The sequence below is a fragment of the Protomyctophum parallelum genome, assembly GCF_964188405.1.
Source record: "Protomyctophum parallelum genome assembly, chromosome: 9".
In the NCBI taxonomy this organism is placed as follows: domain Eukaryota; kingdom Metazoa; phylum Chordata; class Actinopteri; order Myctophiformes; family Myctophidae; genus Protomyctophum; species Protomyctophum parallelum.
In genome coordinates this window covers 34,955,483-34,973,169 of record NC_139706.1, presented here as the reverse complement: position 1 = coordinate 34,973,169, position 17,687 = coordinate 34,955,483, and the positions used below count along the sequence as shown (strand labels likewise).

The following is a 17,687-nucleotide window of genomic DNA, read 5'->3' as shown; positions in this document are numbered from 1 at the left end:
TACCCGTTGCCATAGCAGGTAGGTGTGGAGGTGTGGGAGTGTTGGTATGGTTTCCCTAAAATGTCTATTTTGCCAACATACCTTTGGGAAAGGGCATAGCGGATTGTAAAAGCACCTGTAATGCCAAATTTGTTTGGTAGAGCGCGCGCCTACAATGGACATGTCTTCTCCACGCATCTCTGTGATTCAGATTTGTGTGTGTGTGTGTGTGTGTGTGTGTGTGTGTGTGTGTGTGTGTGTGTGTGTGTGTGTGTGTGTGTGTGTGTGTGTGTGTGTGTGTGTGTGTGTGTGTGTGTGTGTGTGTGTGTGTGTGTGTGTGTGTGTGTGTGTGTGTGTGTGTGTGTGTGTGTGTGTGTGTGTGTGTGTGTGTGTGTGTGTGTGTGTGTGTGTGTGTGTGTGTGTGTCAGCGAGAATGTGACCCATGGTCCATTCTGCTGGGTGCTCGTTCATCCGTTTTATCCGTCTCCTCCTCTCTGTCATCTCTCAGGCCAGTCAGCTACCCCGAGAACCACTACAGCTTGTCACCCGTGGGGGGCGAGAGAGTGCTGCCCTACAGGAACCCCTCAGCCAGCTTTTCTTCGCCCTCCTCTGGGCTGGTGGGCCTCACCACCATGGGACCGCCCATAATCACCCCAGGCCCCTTTGTACGATACAAAGCCTCACCTGACAGGTGCGTGATCTATGTGTGGTCTTTCTCCTTTGTCTGTGAGCAACTTTCCTCCTCTCTGATCTTGATCATAGTATTTATAATGCATTAGATTGGATGATAAGTATGTATTCCTAGAATGATTGTGATGGGTCTGGTGTGTGTTATTTTAGTGCTGCTGGGATATTAACATCCTGCTCAACCCGAGGAACGTGTTTAGTCAACTGCCGTAACGAAACGACGAATAACGTCAACCAATCATCTCAACACCTCAACCACACACACGCACACGCACACACACACACACACACACACACGCACACACACACACACACACACTGTCGTTTATGGCACTGATTCTTATTTTAGTTGGTTTTGGCTTAATCCTCCTGTATTTAACTTATTTTGTTGTGTTAAACACAAATCATCTCTTCCGGGGATCCCTGGCACCAAAACATTTTCAGATGGGGGTCTGTGGCCAAATGCATATCAATTTGGGGGGTCCTTGACATGAAACCATTTGAGAACCACTGCACCATCTAATCTACAAAGTCTATTAATGTGAAGGTACGGTCCAGGGCAGCGCCCCCTAGTGGCCTATGAGGCGCACCTCAACGTAGACATCACTTCCAGTGGAGAGTCCTCAGGTTTCACCAGCCAGGAGAGCACCATGGAGCGCTGTAAAACAGGTACACACACACACACACACACACACACACACTTCCAATTTGTCTTCGGTACATTTTCACATTTTATTTCGCAATCTAGATAACATCCATCACTTTATCGCCTATCACCAAATGTAATTAGCGTACTGTACTAGGTTTCATGCTTTTGTGCATGTTAAAGTGTTCTAAGTGTTAATCCTCTTTGCCTACCATGGAATGTAGAATGTGATTTGCTTTAATCCTGCCTCTGTGTGTGTGTGTGTGTGTGTGTGTGTGTGTGTGTGTGTGTGTGTGTGTGTGTGTGTGTGTGCGTGTGCGTGTGCGTGTGCGTGTGCGTGTGCGTGTGCGTGTGCGCGTGCGTGCGTGCGTGCGTGCGTGCGTGTGTGTGTTTTTCTAGAGCCCCTCTGGCATGTTCCAGTATCATCGTCTCGAGGGCTCGCTGGAGGAGGGGGACAGAGGAGACCTGCCAGACAGGACGTCCCAGGGAAGGATTCTCCAAACAGACACTCAAAGGTTAGACAAATCTCTGCTCTCCCAGTATCCAGTGGCTCTAACGTCTTATACACACTGTATAATCACACACTGCATTTCTACCAACCGTTACATTTGCGTCTTTACATTGTAAACGTTTAGTTGACTCTTTTATTATATATATATATATAAAATGTTAAAAAAATTGGTTCCTGGATTTAAAGGTACAACAACGAGTTTGAGTACATGTGTGAGTCGGTGAGGAGGAGGAGGAGAGCAGATTAAAGTCGGCATTCATTCTCTGTCCTTCATTTTGTGTGTGTGTGTGTGTGTGTGTGTGTGCAGGGCGAGACGCAGTACTCCAGTCACTCCAGCAGTAACACCCTTTCCAGCAACGCCTCCAGCAGCCACAGCGACGAGCGCTGGTTTGACGGAGGGCCCGGAGGAGAACGAGGAGGAGGAGGTGGTGGTGGTAGTGGCGGTGGCGGTTGCCATGGCGACCCCGCAGAGCCTGACGCGGACCACCTCAACAAGGGGGGATCGAGCGACAGTGGCATCGACGCACCAGTGACCCACTACGGCCACAGTCGTCATGCCACCACTCCCAACAACCAGTCGCACAAGCCCGCACACTGCTCTGCGTCTTACGCCGGCCTCCAGGAACTGCCTGCAGGGCGGAGTGGCGGAGCGGAAGTGAGGAGGCGGGAGTCGTCGCCCATCATACCCGCCTCGACCAATCACACCAAAGGATACCGGACCAAGACGTTTCCGCCGCCCGGCTCCAGTGCTGATAAAATGGATTCATTCAAACCCAGGTAGGAGAAGGACTGTCTCAGTCTGACTGAGTAGTATTGTAGGGGTGTGGCTCTATATTATACAGACTCAATCCTACAATACCTCTTCCACAACACCATTTAAAGGGATGAGAGAGGAAATGAATGACAGAAAGGAGAAACCATGTAAAAGAATGTAAAGCTGGAGCTTTAGTTACTCATCCTATTGCCTAAATCCTTCTGGAACATACAGACCAGCTGCTGTACTGGTGGGCTTTTTATGACCCTTCCCCCATCATAAATGTACACTCATTCTTGAAACACACACAAACACACGCACCCTGTGGTCTGATCCCGTGCTCTGTAGGATTAAAGGATTGCGTGTTTAGATTCACGGTGTCATCACTTCACTCATCATAGTGTATCCTTGCAGGCTGGGACAAGACTATCACTGCACAGTGGAATATTCTAGAGCTGTAAATTAGACACTATAGGAGACTGATGAATAAATACAGGTATGATGCAATTTGTGCTTTGGAAAATAATGTGGAAGTAAATAGTTTGAGGATTGTCTGAAGGTCCGGATTGATGCATTCAGTGTTGCACATGTATGCATTGCTAATCCTGAGATACCATGATAGTTGGATGTTTCAGTAGATATTTCTTGTTTCCATTTGAACTGTGCTGGTGTCACCAGTTGGTGTGGTGCTTCTTGGTCATTTGTTACAGTTCGGCTGTTAACAACATGGTAAAGCAATTTGAGTTGTTCTGCTGTATTCTGGGTGTCTTGTCGATGGAAAGTGCTGTAAGATACAGCTAGGTAAACAAATGAGTGGTTGCAAAATCAATAAATCATCTTTCTATGATGAGCAAACAAATGAGCAAACAAAATAACACTTGTTAATATCATAGAAATTGGAAGAGGTAACTAACTGAGCATGTATCAGGGTTTGCACACATTTTGGAAAATCTTGAGAACGTTTTAATGCAAATTTCAAGTCATGGAATGGAAAATGACCGAATACCACAGTTCAAATGTCCTCGATAATTTATCTGATTCTTTCCTGGGAGATTTTCTGTGCCTTTGGCGTAGACCTGCGTCATTTCAATTAATCGGACCCAGCGCCATCTACGCCAATTGGTCTTTTATAGTGCTTATGATCGAATGAGTCGTGATGCTACTTGATGTTGTCAACAGCAATGGCGTGCCCCATCTTGAACTGCGCATGCATCCGTGCCCACTATCTGTTTCTTTCGATCGCCTTTATCTCCAATGCCTTGTCCCAGATGGCATTTCTGGTCAAAACCGACGCTGTAATCCTCACGTTCAGCCTTTCTTTCTCGTCGCCAATTGCTAGACTGGAATGCGACAACACACACAGGTGTAGTAACATTTGTAAAATTCGGTTGTGGGTTTTAGCTCTTCAAAATAAGGGGTGAGCGGGGGGAAATGGCAGTACGAGGTGAATTAATTATTAATTAATCCTGGCGGACAAACGGTTAAGTCAGTTTCAATGTTTGAAACAATGTGAGGTTTATTTATAATTCCTATGCCCATGCTGTCTGGTAGTTACCAATACAGCAGTTATAATGTTTGGATGAGAATAAGCAGGTTGAGACTTCGTATTGACCAGTGTCTGTGTGTGTGTGTGTGTGTGTGTGTGTGTGTGTGTGTGTGTGTGTGTGTGTGTGTGTGTGTGTGTGTGTGTGTGTGTGTGTGTGTGTGTGTGTGTGTGTGTGTGTGTGTGTGTGTGTGTGTGTGTGTGTGTGTGTGCGTGTGTGTGCGTGTGCGTGTGCGTGCACCCCCTCTCAGGGCCTGCTATACTCCCCAGGGTTACAAGACCCCTGTGGCTGAGAAAACACGGCCTGTCCGCACCTCCACCACACCCACCTCTGCTCATCTCTCCACCACCCCTCTCTCCAGCTCTGCCCCGAAGTCCTTTTATGGCAAGAGCAGACAGAATGCCTGGCAACCTGAAGATAACGGCTCATCACCTTCAAACACCACAACATCCAGCTCTGATGGCAACAGCACCAAGAAGTGAGTTGGACGTTAAAGAGTTTAATTTATAGTAATTTTTCAGTGCAGCACTTTCTGTGGAACTATTATTGTCATTTAACCATGATTTCAACTCTCTATTGTTGATTACAAGTATGACAATAGCGTGGCAGAAGTATTTAGAAATGAATGGAAATCAAAACATCACACAAAAAGTAAAACAATGTCAATTAGGGGTCAGTGTAGGTAGCATTCACACCCAAAGTTCACTTAGAAGGTCCGGACCAAGGACCAAATATTAGCATTTTGATTTTGGTCTGTTTAGTGTTCACACAGGACTTTGTAAAGCGAACCAAATATGTAAACAAATGACACGTGTACATGATAAGCAAACCAAATGGTGAAAGAAAAGAAAATTGGTCATTTTACGATTGAGGGAAAAAGAACATGAGGGGAAAGTCTACCATTTTTGGGCACAACCTTCAGTCAGAGAAGATAGCAGCAACATGGAAAGACAGCAACAACTTGCTATTGCATTAATTCTTAATAATATTTTTTTAAGTCAAATAAGAGCAACAGATGAACAGAGGGGTAAGCGGACCATGGTTAATTTTAAACTAACCAAACAGTCCCGGTGTGAAAGCGACCTAGTCAGTTAGTCAGTTACACATACACATAAATCCAGTCTGAGAACTGCTTTTGCTTTTCTTTTCTTTTCTTTTTCAGAACAAACATGTAACACTTTTAGAGTATTGTATGAGGTACAAGTTAATTAAAATCTTTGTTTGATTAGTATTAAACCAATTAAATCAAGCCGTACAGGATGAAACCCATGACCTTGCGGTCGAAATGCGAGTGCTCTACCGACTGAGATACCCCAGACACAAAGCCACATTTGAATGCATCAAATATTTCCCTGGACCAAACAGGACACCCCAAGTCCTCTCTCAAAATATTATTATTCACATGCAAACGAGAAACAAGGGTAGCAAATAAAAGTAAAATAAAAAAAGGAACGATCTGAATGCATGGCCAGGGATCACCTGCAATACCAGGGATCCGCCGACCACCGGTTGAAAACCCATGATATACAGTATAATAAAACATTAATCGACTAGTAATTAAGAATAACAGAGATGATGGATTAAGAACAAACTCATAATGCCTCACTGTCATGTTTTGTATCTTCAGGCAGGTGGACCTGAATTCTAAGAATGTGTTTGGGCAGCCTCGTCTCCGAGCATCCCTACGGGACCTGCGGTCTCCGCGGCGGACATACAAGAGCACTATTGAAGATGACCTGAAGAAGCTGATCATCATGGACAACCCCGGAGACATGCCAACACAAAGAGATACGGTGAGGAGGGAGCACAAAACACAATGAATTGTAAAATAATTGTATTGAAATATGGACGAACCATTTTCTCTGATCAGAAAATGTACACTCAAGACTCAACTGTTCACTCACTCGTCTCACTCTCTCCGTACCACAGTCCCCCAGACGCACCTTGCAGCGTACATTCTCCGATGAGTCCTTGTGCAGCGGGCGCAGGGATGCCAGCTTTGCAACTTCTGAGAATCAGAGCACGGCCAACGACGTGCTTTTCACCTGCACTCTGCCCACACGACGACACGCTCTGTCTGCAAACCACATGCAGAACAAGAAAGGTGGGTTGAGAAATGCACTGTTGGTTCATGGTTATAAGAAATAGAGATTCATGATGAATATTCGCTGCCGAGATTGAGGCTTCATTCATTATGAACATTAGTCTGCCAAAGGTCATTCTTAGTGGAGCCAAGAACCTTTTTTGTCATCTTGCCCAGTATTGCCAAGTTGAATTACAACTATTCTGTATGTAGTTGCAAATGTATCTCTTTGTTAATTATAACTTTAATGGTTAATATAGCATGCACCATCTAATTACTGTACTCTCTATCTCAGTCCCTCTGTCGGCGTCTGAGCTGTCCCTTACAGAGGTGAGGGACAAGGTTCCCCCTTTGCGAAGGCTGGACCCAGGGCTGATGCCCCTTCCAGACACAGCCTGTGGCCTGGAGTGGTCCAGTCTGGTCAGTGCAGCTAAAGCCTTTGAAGGTGAGTGTTGGGGAACTCAGACAAGTGGAAGCAATGTAGACATGGATGTAATTTAAACTTTCTCATCACGCTAATGTTATGATTTGGGTTTTCTTTTTGTGCTTCAATGACACATGCATTGTTTTTGGTTCTCTCTCTCAATTTTAGTGGTCAATCGCAGGAACCAAGAAAAACTAACTAAGTTAGAAAAACTATCTAAGTTAACCTGTAGTTAGTAAGTTAGAAAAACGAACTAAGTTAACCTGTATTTATTCTACCTCATGTCGAAGCTGTTGGGCATTAGCCGTTTGTACATACAATAAATTTAAATTAGCTGCACACTGCCAACCTTCACGGTACAAGAACTATCCAAACTTTTTATATATATATATATATATATATATACACACATTGCAGTGGTTGGGCATAAAGAAGACAAACACGTTCCACTCACTGTAAAATGATCTGTCTGTGATCAAAGAAACCTTTCATGAAGGCTCTCAGTGTTGGGATCGGTTACATTCACTTTAATTCTCACAAAACAACACCTTAAAACCCTGTATCTCATTATCAAAACCCCTTGAGGATTTGATATTGTTGCTGTCGGGTGGATACCTCATATGTCCAAAACATTTATTTTTGCAGAAATAGCATATTGTTTTGAGCTTGTAGATTGGCTATTCATGACGAAGGGCATTCATCTATGAAAAAATGAAGAAAAGTCTAATCTGGAGATAATAGGTTTCTGCCAGACGGCAATGATATGCCATGTTAACTGCTGGATGCATTGTGTGGGTTTTGTGGTTAATATAAGTCATGTTATACCCTCTCCGCTTGTGTCACACGACACTCCTGGGAAAGAGAGCGGGATCTGGGCTAATTTCTATGCCCAGCAGATGCCCCCCCACTATCCCTCCGTCCCTAGTGTATCCTGCCCCCGCAACCACAAAGTCCTTCACAGAAGGCCAGAACAACAGATCAACATGTGATCTTTCTAGGGCCTTGCTTCATTGCTGCTGAGACAAACTAGGCAGCACCTTATTGTGTAATTAGGCTTATTGCTCAAGGGACACCAGATTTTTTTTTAAATAAACGACAGGGCCTGAAGAAGCTTTGTGAAAGTAACTGTGTGTGTGTGTGTGTGTGTGTGTTTGTGTGTGTGTGTGTGTGTGTGTGTTCGTGTGTGTGTGTGTTCCAGTTCAAAGAGCAGTATCCCTGTTTTCACTGAATGAGCCACAGGTTGGAGGTCCAGACATGAGGCCAGTTATCAGTCCAGTCCAATTCCAGACACCGCAGACCCCACGCACCACCCCCACCTTCAGTGGGTAAGTCATTACAATATTGCTAATGCAATTCAGGCAGCTGAAGTCCACTTAATTGGACACAAGGGATTTGGCATTACAGGCAAAAATGGTTTTTTTCCTTGCCTGCCTCATGGTGTTCTGCTGCATCAATGTTGCCACCTTGTGGTTAGTTGCAGTACTGTCTACAGTTGACTTGTGTTCAACAAGAAAGTTGTGCTTGTGCCTTGTGCACGTCCCAAAACATAATTATTGCTAAATCTGTCCGTACATCACAGGTACAACAATGTGTCAGCCAAACAATTTGGCCTTGACCTGTGACCATGTGTTTAACCCTTGTATTGAGGCATTTAGTGTCTGTATCCTGGCCTGCCAGCCTGTATCCAGAAATGGCTTGCTGAAGGGAAACTGTTAGAACAGAGGAACAGTGAAAGGCCTTATTGAGCACATTGAATTAATGTGTGTGTGTGTGTGTGTGTGTGTGTGTGTGTGTGTGTGTGTGTGTGTGTGTGTGTGTGTGTGTGTGTGTGTGTGTGTGTGTGTGCGTGTGCGTGTGTGCGCTCATACTGTACATATGTGCGTGCTTGTATGTTTTCAGTGATGAGGTCCCTAACGATCTTTCAGGGCGTCTCTACCACCTGGAGGTAATGCTGCAACAGCTGAACACTGACCTGGAAAAAGTGAGAAATTAATCTTTCTACAATAGTCGACAACTGTATGAATCATAGTGTATGAATTCACATTCGGTTTCAAGCAGTACTTGCTCATGCTTGCTTCTTTTTTGAAGATGAATTGTTCAGATATGAGAAAACCAGACACCTTACTTTGTTTTCTTTTCCTTTGCCCTCTACTTCCTTCCAGGAGAAGAAGGACAAGGTTGTGCTGCTAGCGGAGATGGCCAACCTCAGGGAGAACAACCATCGCCTGCAGGAGGAGAGCCTTTCAGCAAGTGAGCAGCTCCGGAAGTTCAGCCAACTTTTTACCAATAATCAACCAGAGAGGAAGTGACGTTGTGAATCATTCAGTACATGAAGTGGTGTTGGGACTGGAGTGACCGATGCCCACAGAAGTGCATGTGATGCAGCCTGATGGAGGATTCCTTTTTTGGTCTTGTTGATAAGTCTTCTGAAGCCCTGTGCCCGGGATGGACACACAGATTAGACACACCAACGGACCGACATGTGGAAACAACGGTCGGACATGCGGTCGAAGTTTAGGGTTTGAGGTAGATTGTCAGTCTAATGACAGTCGGACCAATAGTATCTAAACTAAAGCCTGTACCCCTGTGCCCAACTGTACCTGTGATACCCAACACACAACAATGGCCCACAGACTGTTCCTCCACTCACCTTTGACTGGACTGCCTTAAACTGGAGAGAGAACTAAAGAATATTTTATAAATACACATAATGATCACCTGGCCTGCACACCACCCAGAGCATCATTGTCCCCCAGTCTCTCTGTATTTGTTCCTTGAGCCTGTCATTTTATTTTTCTAAACAGAAGTCTGAAATAACTTATTCCGACATCAGTGAAGCCAGCGGACATCAGAGAAGATTTTAATAAATTACCAGTACTACTACAGCACCTGGAGAGGCCTAATACTGTTCTTGAAGCCAATTAGCCAAAAAAAAGGATATATATAGATAAAAGAGACTAAGATTGCATTTGTCCGACTGCACTAGGAGTCATGGATTTTCAAGGTCTAAAGACATGGTACTGTAGTTATATGCCCACGTGGTACAATACTCTAATATCAACATTATCTTTATTGTACTGATTGTTGTACTAGAGGTATGTGTGTGTAAGTCATGGAGGTACAGCAAATACTCAGTGTCAGTGTGTGTGTGTGTGTGTGTGTGTGTGTGTGTGTGTGTGTGTGTGTGTGTGTGTGTGTGTGTGTGTGTGTGTGTGTGTGTGTGTGTGTGTGTGTGTGTGTGTGTGTGTGTGTGTGTGTGTGTGTGTGTGTGTGTGTGTGTGTGTGTGTGTGTGTGTGAATGAATGTGATGAACAGGTATACGATACTTGAGCTATAAGCAAACTAGCTTGCTGTAACGTTAAAAGTATGGGCTGTGTTTTTAAACTATGGCCCATAGATGTGAAACAAGCCATCAAGTTCAGTGACTGTGAAGTCAATGGCATAAATTAAAATATAGTGCATTGTTTTGAATTTACCTTCTCTAACATTGTAGGTTCAGCTCATGACATGTGAATAGTACTGGGGCCTCATTTATAAAATATCTATTTAAAGAAATATAATAAATGAATAAAAATCTTAAGATCATGAATTGGGCACTCAGGTGCCGCATGGGGTAAAGTACCTGCCCACCACCGTGAAGACTAGGTCAAATATTCCATTGGTGCATTGGCTAGGTGTCCCATGTTCATGAGAAGCAGGGAGGGCGTTTTCTGTTGCTGCACTACTGACTCCTACAGGTTGGTCAGGGGGAAGATGATGAACTGGGAAGTCACGTGTAACGGAGGTGCTTGCCTAATGCCTACACCCTCCCTAGGATCACCAGTATGGTCCACAGCAACAATGGACTACAGACTACAGTACAAGGATACTTGGGAATTGACAGACTTACTCAATTGGGAGAAAGGGGGCAAAATAATATTTTTCTATGAATCGGGTGCAAGTACAGTATATCATGAGAAATTATTTGAAGGACACGTTTTAGTATAAATCCAATAACCTTTCTATGAATGAGGCCCCTGGACTATGATTTGTACCTCGTTTCTTATGATCTCATTATTCTTTACCTAGTCATATGGAATTCATAGTGTCACATTTTTAAGCAAAGCGCCTAAGTACAATAGTCAATTGTGCATATGGAAGATAGACATGTATTGCACATGTAACTCACTGTACAACACTGTAGCTCTTGTGTCTTATCAGAAAACCGTGTGTGTGTGCGCGTGTGTGTGTGAGAGAGGCATACGAGTATGAGTCTGTCATGTCTGGTTTGCAAATCCTTTCCTGTGATGAACGAATGAACACAAAACATAAGCAGGAATGAAAGGAACAAAATACTCTATTTATACTGCTGGCTCGCTTGTTTCCAATTCTCTACGATATCTATTTTTCCTAAAGAAGTGTTTTGTCTATCCAGGGCTGTTTGAATCTTCATTTGGTACTGCCGGAGGAAATGTCTTACTTCCAGCAATGTGAGTGAATGGATGTATCTGACCCCATGTAAAACTAGAATAACTTATTCCGTTTTAGACATGGATTTACTGAACTAAGTCGTGAACTCCTGCCTTGTAAATGCTTTTTCACTAGACGCCTTCCCTGATCTGACTGGAACTGTTTATTCTCTCCCCTCCAAAAGTCACTCAGGTTCCTTACATACTGTAGTGTAGATGGCCCTTCCATACTTGTCTAGTTCAATTGCTGTGAGATGGCACAAGTACAATATTACTGTTTTGTTTCTGATCATGGACAAGACAATTATACACTGCTATGTGTAACTGCCATTCATTTTCTACTCTCTTCACGCCTATTTTTCTGGTATTTTTCCCATAGAAACACTGTCTGCTCTGTACCTCTTCATCCTTCATTTATTTTGTGATGTAATCAATTAGCATCATTGCATACAAGCGTCAGCTTGATACTTTTTTACCTGAACCACCAAGGGATCAGAATGGATCCCACAGCACAGCGTGGGACTAGCGTTACTTGCAAAGCATAAGTAAAATATTTGCAATTTCTGGCTTTCAGTACATTTATGGATCATGACATGATGCCCCGTGGGCTTGGGATTAGCTAAAGATGTCTACTCCAAATCAAACATGACATACCAAAATTCAACATTTGTTCAAAATTCATACGAATCCCAAATTGGGGTTGAACCATACAGTGTAGTGCTAGTAGCTGTTATCCAACTTATCTGCAATGTCTTAATTGAGTTTATTTGCATGTGGAGGGTTTTTTTCTTTCCTTCAAGAACTGTTTCTATAAATATAATTTTAAGTACAGTATACACAGTATGTGAGTATAGCTTGGTGCACTGATGTTGCACTTGCACAAATCAAACAGTAATGCATTAAGGTAAATGATAATGTATATTCTTGTTTTGTTTTTTAGATGTTTACTATTTTGATAATTTATTTCTAAATACATTGGCCACTTTTGCAAACTGGTAAAATAGTGAAAATGAGAGGGTACTATTTTATTTGTGTATACAATTTTTTTGATCCTTGTACAAAGCTGATTTGTATGATTATGCATTTTTATTTCCGGCTTTTCTTTGCGTTCAGTGCTTTCTGCATGTGGCAGGGGTGCATAATGCAGACAAACTTTGTCTAACCTTGTTTTATTTGGGGATGTTATATCAATGAGTGTACATTTAAAAATGTAAATTATGTTTTCATTTTATAAGAAAAATTAAATCATCTTTCAGAATGGCCATTTTCTCTCATTCTGCAAATGCAAAAACTACATGAGAAACATGGAAATTACCATTTAGAGTCAAGAATATAAGGATGCTCCGAAACTGAATAGGATTAATATCTTTTCCTACCATTGCTGTCATGGCTGTAACTTAATCACTTATGGGTCCAATGCATTAATTGCATACATTCAGTGATATTTTCTGCCTATTCAGGCCAAGAATGCATTGTCATTTTCTGCTGAATATTCAGTGCATCATTAAACCCTAACCACAAATATTTCCCCAGTTAGCTATAAAAGCTAGTCAACATTTGCACAAGATATAGCAGTTTATTACAAAAAGGTATTGTATTCATATCAGATGAACATTGTCAGAATAAATACTTTCTCCCGAAAATGTCCATTAAAAGCTGTGTCAAGGGCCTCCCACACCGTCTGCGAACGCCGCGCGTCAAAACAGCCGCCTCCATTATTTTCAATGAACCTATCGCACACCGGTGGCGTCCGACGCGTCGCTGCGCACCCGGTGTGTGTTGGGCTTCAGACAGAATGTTTTGTATGTTCACAACAGTCTTATTACCCAGGTTCCAAGTGATCAATTGAAGTTTCGTCACAAGCTCTGAGGCAATGAACAGTTTGAACTTCAAGTAATGTAATTTTCCACAAATAAAAATACAGACTTATGTCATGAGCCACAGTTTAATATTGGAAACCTGTTCATTAGCAAGTCTATACAATCTTGCTCTATCTCCCAGAAGCAAACTACTTGGTAATGAGAAGTGATATCCAGTGGTGGACAGCAACCAATTACATTTACTCGAATAGTGACCTTAATCTCCCCCCCCCCCCCTTGTATTTTTTACTTTCTACAAGCTCAACACATGAGTTCTGAGCTAGTAGATCTATTTTCACTATTCTTTTTAGACATTTTCTGGGGGAAATGACTGTCTTTGTCCACCACCGGTGAGAACTGCTTAAACAATGCCTTGTTAGCAGGGATTTAAGAGCCACACATCAGGCACTCATCCCTGTTCTCCAAGGAGCAAACTATAGCAGCAGCGTTGAGCTCCTTGATTGCCTTCTCCTCATCGGAGGTCTTCGCTGGCTGGGACTCGTTCAGCTTCTCCTTGTTCAGAGTGAACTGGATGGGGTTGGCAGCAGGTTTGGTTCGCAGGTAGTACATGCCCGTCTTCAAACCCTGTAATAAGATATGTGAACTCTTATAAATATAAAGGTGTCTTGTGGCACTTAAATTGTGCGTTTTAAATTTAACAATCCCTTGCAGATTTGTATTATATTTTAAAGTATCTCTACTGAGGCTTTGACTTACTTGCTTCCAACCATAAAAGTGCATGCTGGTTAGTTTGCCATAGCTTGGCTCTGCAATGTGGATATTCAAGGACTGGCTCTGGTCAATGAAGGCACCGCGGTCTGCAGCCATCTTGAGAATAGTCTTCTGGGAGATTTCCCACACGGTTTTATACAACTCTTTAATATCATCTGGTATCTCAGCAATATCCTGTGGAAGTCAAACCTGGTTAAAAATGCAATATACAAAAACAATATTATATCTAATGTGTTTTAATGCATTTTTTTCTGGACACTGTCACATTAAATTATCAGATGGGGTGTTGTTTTACCTGGACAGATCCATTGTGCGCAATCAGCTGGTTTTTCATCTCCTCGCTCCACAGCCCTCTCTCTGTAAGGTCTTTCAGCAGGTGGGGATTAACAATCTGGAACTCCCCAGAGAGAACCCTCCGGGTGTAGAAGTTGCTTGTGTAGGCCTCAATAGACTCATTGTTGCCAAGGATCTGGGCCGTGGAAGCAGTCGGCATAGGGGCAAGCAGTAGACTGTTCCTCACACCATGTTTGGAAATCTTCTCCTTCAGTAGTTTCCAGTCACAGAGATCTGTAGGAGTCTTCTCCCACATGTCATACTGGAGGATTCCCTTGCTGACAGGAGAGCCAGGGTAGGTTTGGTAAGGGCCGTGCTCAGCGGCCAGCTCACAGCTGGATTCAAGGGCAGCATAATAGATGGTTTCAAAGATCTGAATGTTGAGCAACTGGGCCTCAGGGCTTTCAAAGGGGAAGCGCATCAGGATGAAGGCATCAGCCAAACCCTGGACGCCAATTCCGATGGGCCTATGGCGCATGTTGGAGTTTTCAGCCTCGGGCACTGGGTAAAAGTTGAGGTCAATGATCTTGTTTAGGTTCTTGACAATGACCTTAGTGACATATACCAGCTTTTTAAAGTCAAAAGTCCTTTCCGGGGTGACATACATGTTGAGTGCAATAGAAGCCAGGTTACACACAGCCACCTCATCCTCGCTAGTGTACTCCACAATTTCTGTGCAAAGGTTGCTGCATTTGATGGTACCCAGATTCTGCTGGTTGCTCTTTCTATTGCAGGCATCCTTGTAGAGCATGTATGGTGTACCCGTTTCTGTCTGGGACTCAATGATGGCATGCCACACTTGCTGAGCCTTCACCACACGCTTGGACTTGCCCCCTCTCTCATACCTGGTATACAGTTCCTCAAACTCCTCCCCCCAGCACTCATCCAGCCCAGGGCAGTCACTGGGGCACATCAACGACCAGTCTTGGTTGCTCTCCACTCTCTTCATAAAGAGGTCAGGGATCCACATGGCATAGAACAGATCTCTAGCCCTCTGCTCCTCCTTCCCAGTGTTCTTCTTCAACTCCAAGAAATCAAACACATCAAAATGCCATGGCTCCAAGTACATAGCAAAGGCTCCAGGTCTCTTGTTACCACCCTGATCAACATAACGTGCTGTATTGTTGTACACTCTAAGCATAGGGACTAGCCCGTTGGAATTACCATTTGTTCCGGCAATGTAGCTTCCTGTTGATCTGATGCAGCTAATTGCCACTCCAATGCCGCCTGCTGATTTAGAGATGAGTGCACATTGCTTCAGCGTGTCATAAATACCTTCAATGCTGTCATCCTTCATGGCCAGCAGGTAACAACTTGACAGCTGGGGTCGATTGGTGCCAGCATTGAACAAAGTGGGGGAAGCATGGGTGAACCACTTCTCTGAGAGGAGGTTGTAGGTCTCGAGAGCTGCATCAATGTCTCTTTCATGAATTCCAACAGCCACTCTCATGAGCATGTGTTGGGGTCTCTCAGCAACTTTCCCATTTATCTTCAACAGATAAGACCGCTCAAGTGTCTTAAAGCCAAAGAAGTTGTAGGAGAAATCTCTGTCAAAAATGATGGCCGAATTTAGACGATGCTTGTTTTCAAGGACAATGTCAAGCGTCTTCTTGGAGATCATAGGAGAGTGGCGTTCATTTAAGGGGTTGACATAGGTGTACAGATCCTCCATCACGTCGCTGAACACTTTCTTAGTCTCTTTGTGCAAGTTAGAGACAGCAATCCGTGCAGCCAAAATGGCATAGTCGGGATGCTTAGTGGTGAGGGTGGCTGCAATCTCTGCTGCCAATGTATCTAGCTCTATGGTGGTGACTCCACTGTACAGCCCCTGGATCACCTTCATTGTAATCTGGGTTGGGTCCACAAAGTCGGAATTCAGTCCATAACAAAGCTTTTGGATACGAGAGGTGATCTTATCAAACATGATACGCTCCTGGCGTCCATCTGAAAAGCAACAACAGGTCTTTGTCAACAAATGTGTTTTTCTCAGTTAAAAACAAACATTATGGCATTGGCATCTGTCAAAACAAATGCATTTGGTAAAGTGAGCCAAATGATTGTGGAAGGAACAGCAACGTCCCCAAAAAGATGACAACATGAAATAAGAATTTGTAGAAATGAGTTGATTTTAAAATATTTTTTTAAATATAGATATCCTTCAAAACTGCTCCCAAAGAGCACTTTGCAATTCGAAACTGGCTCCAGTAAAAAAAATGTTTTATGTTAACACAGGCTAATGTAAACTAACTAGCTAATGCAGATAATTAGCAGACCTTGTGCTTTCCTCAAACTGTTAATACATGTTTCAATCCATCAGCTGTCATTATGCTGCTGTCTGCTGTAGTATCATTTGTATGCACCTTATGGAAACAAAGGTATTGTGCTTTCTAGCGCCAACTAAAACCGCTACACTGAGCTTAAAGTGTACACAAATGGATCATTTGAGTCTGACGCATTTCAGTTGTACACTCAAGAGTTTAATTAACACATTTTATAGTGTAACTGTAATGAATTAATACCAACCACTATGAAATTATAGACTAGAATCTTAATATATTCCACGGGTGATAATTTAAACCAACGATGCGACCTGCTATTTATTTCGTTGTTGCTAAACAACGAATCACGATACGTACAGTAGTAAACATTGTGGCTACTTAGCATTTAGCTAACACTGGTTGTATTTGGAAAACAACGTGACGTTACGGTTAACAACTTAACAAGGCATGTTGATTCTAAACTACACCCGTCAACTTCCACCTACTGGTTAAAGACAAGTTGAACACATCGAATACTTTGGTGTCTGGGTTGTCTAATGTCAAACTACTGTTTTATTAAAATAAAATAATAAAACCCCACCTCGCTTGACGACGTGCATCTTGCCAAGATCCCTGGCTGGAAGAACCCGCTACAGTATTTAATTTGATAATAGTTACTACTGCTGTCTGAGTCTCTATCACAGCACCGTCTCTCACACACAAGTAAAAAAGCACAAGCCAAAAAACCTGCAGCATCTATCTATGCAAGCATGTATTTCGTCGAATCAACATCCATATAAGAGAGAAACCAAATGTTTTTTAGCCAATCACCGCCACGTATATTCACTGACGTCCTTCTGTAGGGGCGGTGTATGGGGGCGGGGCGAACAACCTGGCGGGATGTTTATTTCGATTTTATTATTCCTGTGAATCCTGTACCGACTCACAATTAATTCATATGCACATCATTACATGTCCTTTCATGTTTCTTTTATTTTCACATACGCACGTGTTTGTGTATGGCAGACAGGGTCCAACTCAGGTCCAGTTTAGGCGTAGGTTATAGCCTCGGAAACCCAGACGTTTTTATTTCCAGGGAGAGAAAAGGCTTAGGTTAACTAGGTCTAGTAGAGACTAGAGACTTTGAACTTGTTGTAAAAGATGTGTATTGAATATTGATTGATTCTCAAAAGTCAAAAATGAGGGAACAAAGTGTGTCTCTCTCTGATCAGTTCAATGAAAGGGACACGTTACCCGTCCCCTGAAATAAGGGATCGAATGTACGTGCGACACGTACGATCGGTACATTCGCTCCTTTATTTCAAGAGACTAGGGTCCTACTAGCCTCGATACCCAGGCTTTCTGACTCTGCCAGATGAGGGCGGTATTGGGTAACCAAACAAATTTGTGTAGCAAGCTTCTTGGATCT

General features: G+C 43.2%; 2 protein-coding genes across 3 annotated transcripts in view; one reads left to right on the top strand and one right to left on the bottom strand.

Annotated features, from left to right (window-relative positions):
- Nucleotides 1–9,757, top strand: part of sipa1l3 (signal-induced proliferation-associated 1 like 3) — a 75,900-nt gene extending 66,143 nt beyond the window's left edge. The window contains 11 exon segments of the mRNA XM_083773987.1: nt 488–670; nt 1,214–1,335; nt 1,712–1,827; nt 2,131–2,600; nt 4,372–4,599; nt 5,749–5,914; nt 6,051–6,225; nt 6,500–6,649; nt 7,827–7,953; nt 8,528–8,609; nt 8,791–9,757. Of these exon segments, the coding sequence (XP_083630113.1) occupies nt 488–670; nt 1,214–1,335; nt 1,712–1,827; nt 2,131–2,600; nt 4,372–4,599; nt 5,749–5,914; nt 6,051–6,225; nt 6,500–6,649; nt 7,827–7,953; nt 8,528–8,609; nt 8,791–8,937 (1,966 nt within the window). The 3' untranslated portion in view covers nt 8,938–9,757.
- A 3,106-nt stretch (nt 9,758–12,863) lies between these two features.
- LOC310864112 (ribonucleoside-diphosphate reductase large subunit-like) lies at nt 12,864–16,982 on the bottom strand. 2 transcript variants are annotated; one of them, XR_014569718.1, is made up of 5 exons: nt 16,860–16,982; nt 13,963–15,944; nt 13,653–13,841; nt 13,268–13,520; nt 12,864–13,188 (listed from the first exon to the last, which is right to left on the bottom strand). XR_014569718.1 is itself a non-coding variant. In XM_083772683.1 (4 exons), the coding sequence occupies exons 1-4, from the start codon at nt 16,876–16,878 to the stop codon at nt 13,323–13,325; spliced, it is 2,388 nt and encodes a 795-aa protein (XP_083628809.1). In that variant the 5' UTR covers nt 16,879–16,982; the 3' UTR covers nt 13,204–13,322. The 2 variants fall into 2 exon arrangements, 1 of the variants encoding a protein (XP_083628809.1); XM_083772683.1 differs by lacking the exon at nt 12,864–13,188 and having other exon boundaries at nt 13,204–13,520.
- Between the last annotated feature and the right edge of the window lie 705 nt (nt 16,983–17,687).

Excerpts from the sequence above, each read along its gene's own strand:
- LOC310864112 (XM_083772683.1), bottom strand. Across the intron at positions 13,842-13,962 it reads CGCACAATGGATCTGTCCAG|GATATTGCTGAGATACCAGA; the intron begins GTAAAACAACAC and ends TGACTTCCACAG. Across the intron at positions 13,521-13,652 it reads ACTTTTATGGTTGGAAGCAA|GGTTTGAAGACGGGCATGTA; the intron begins GTAAGTCAAAGC and ends ATCTTATTACAG.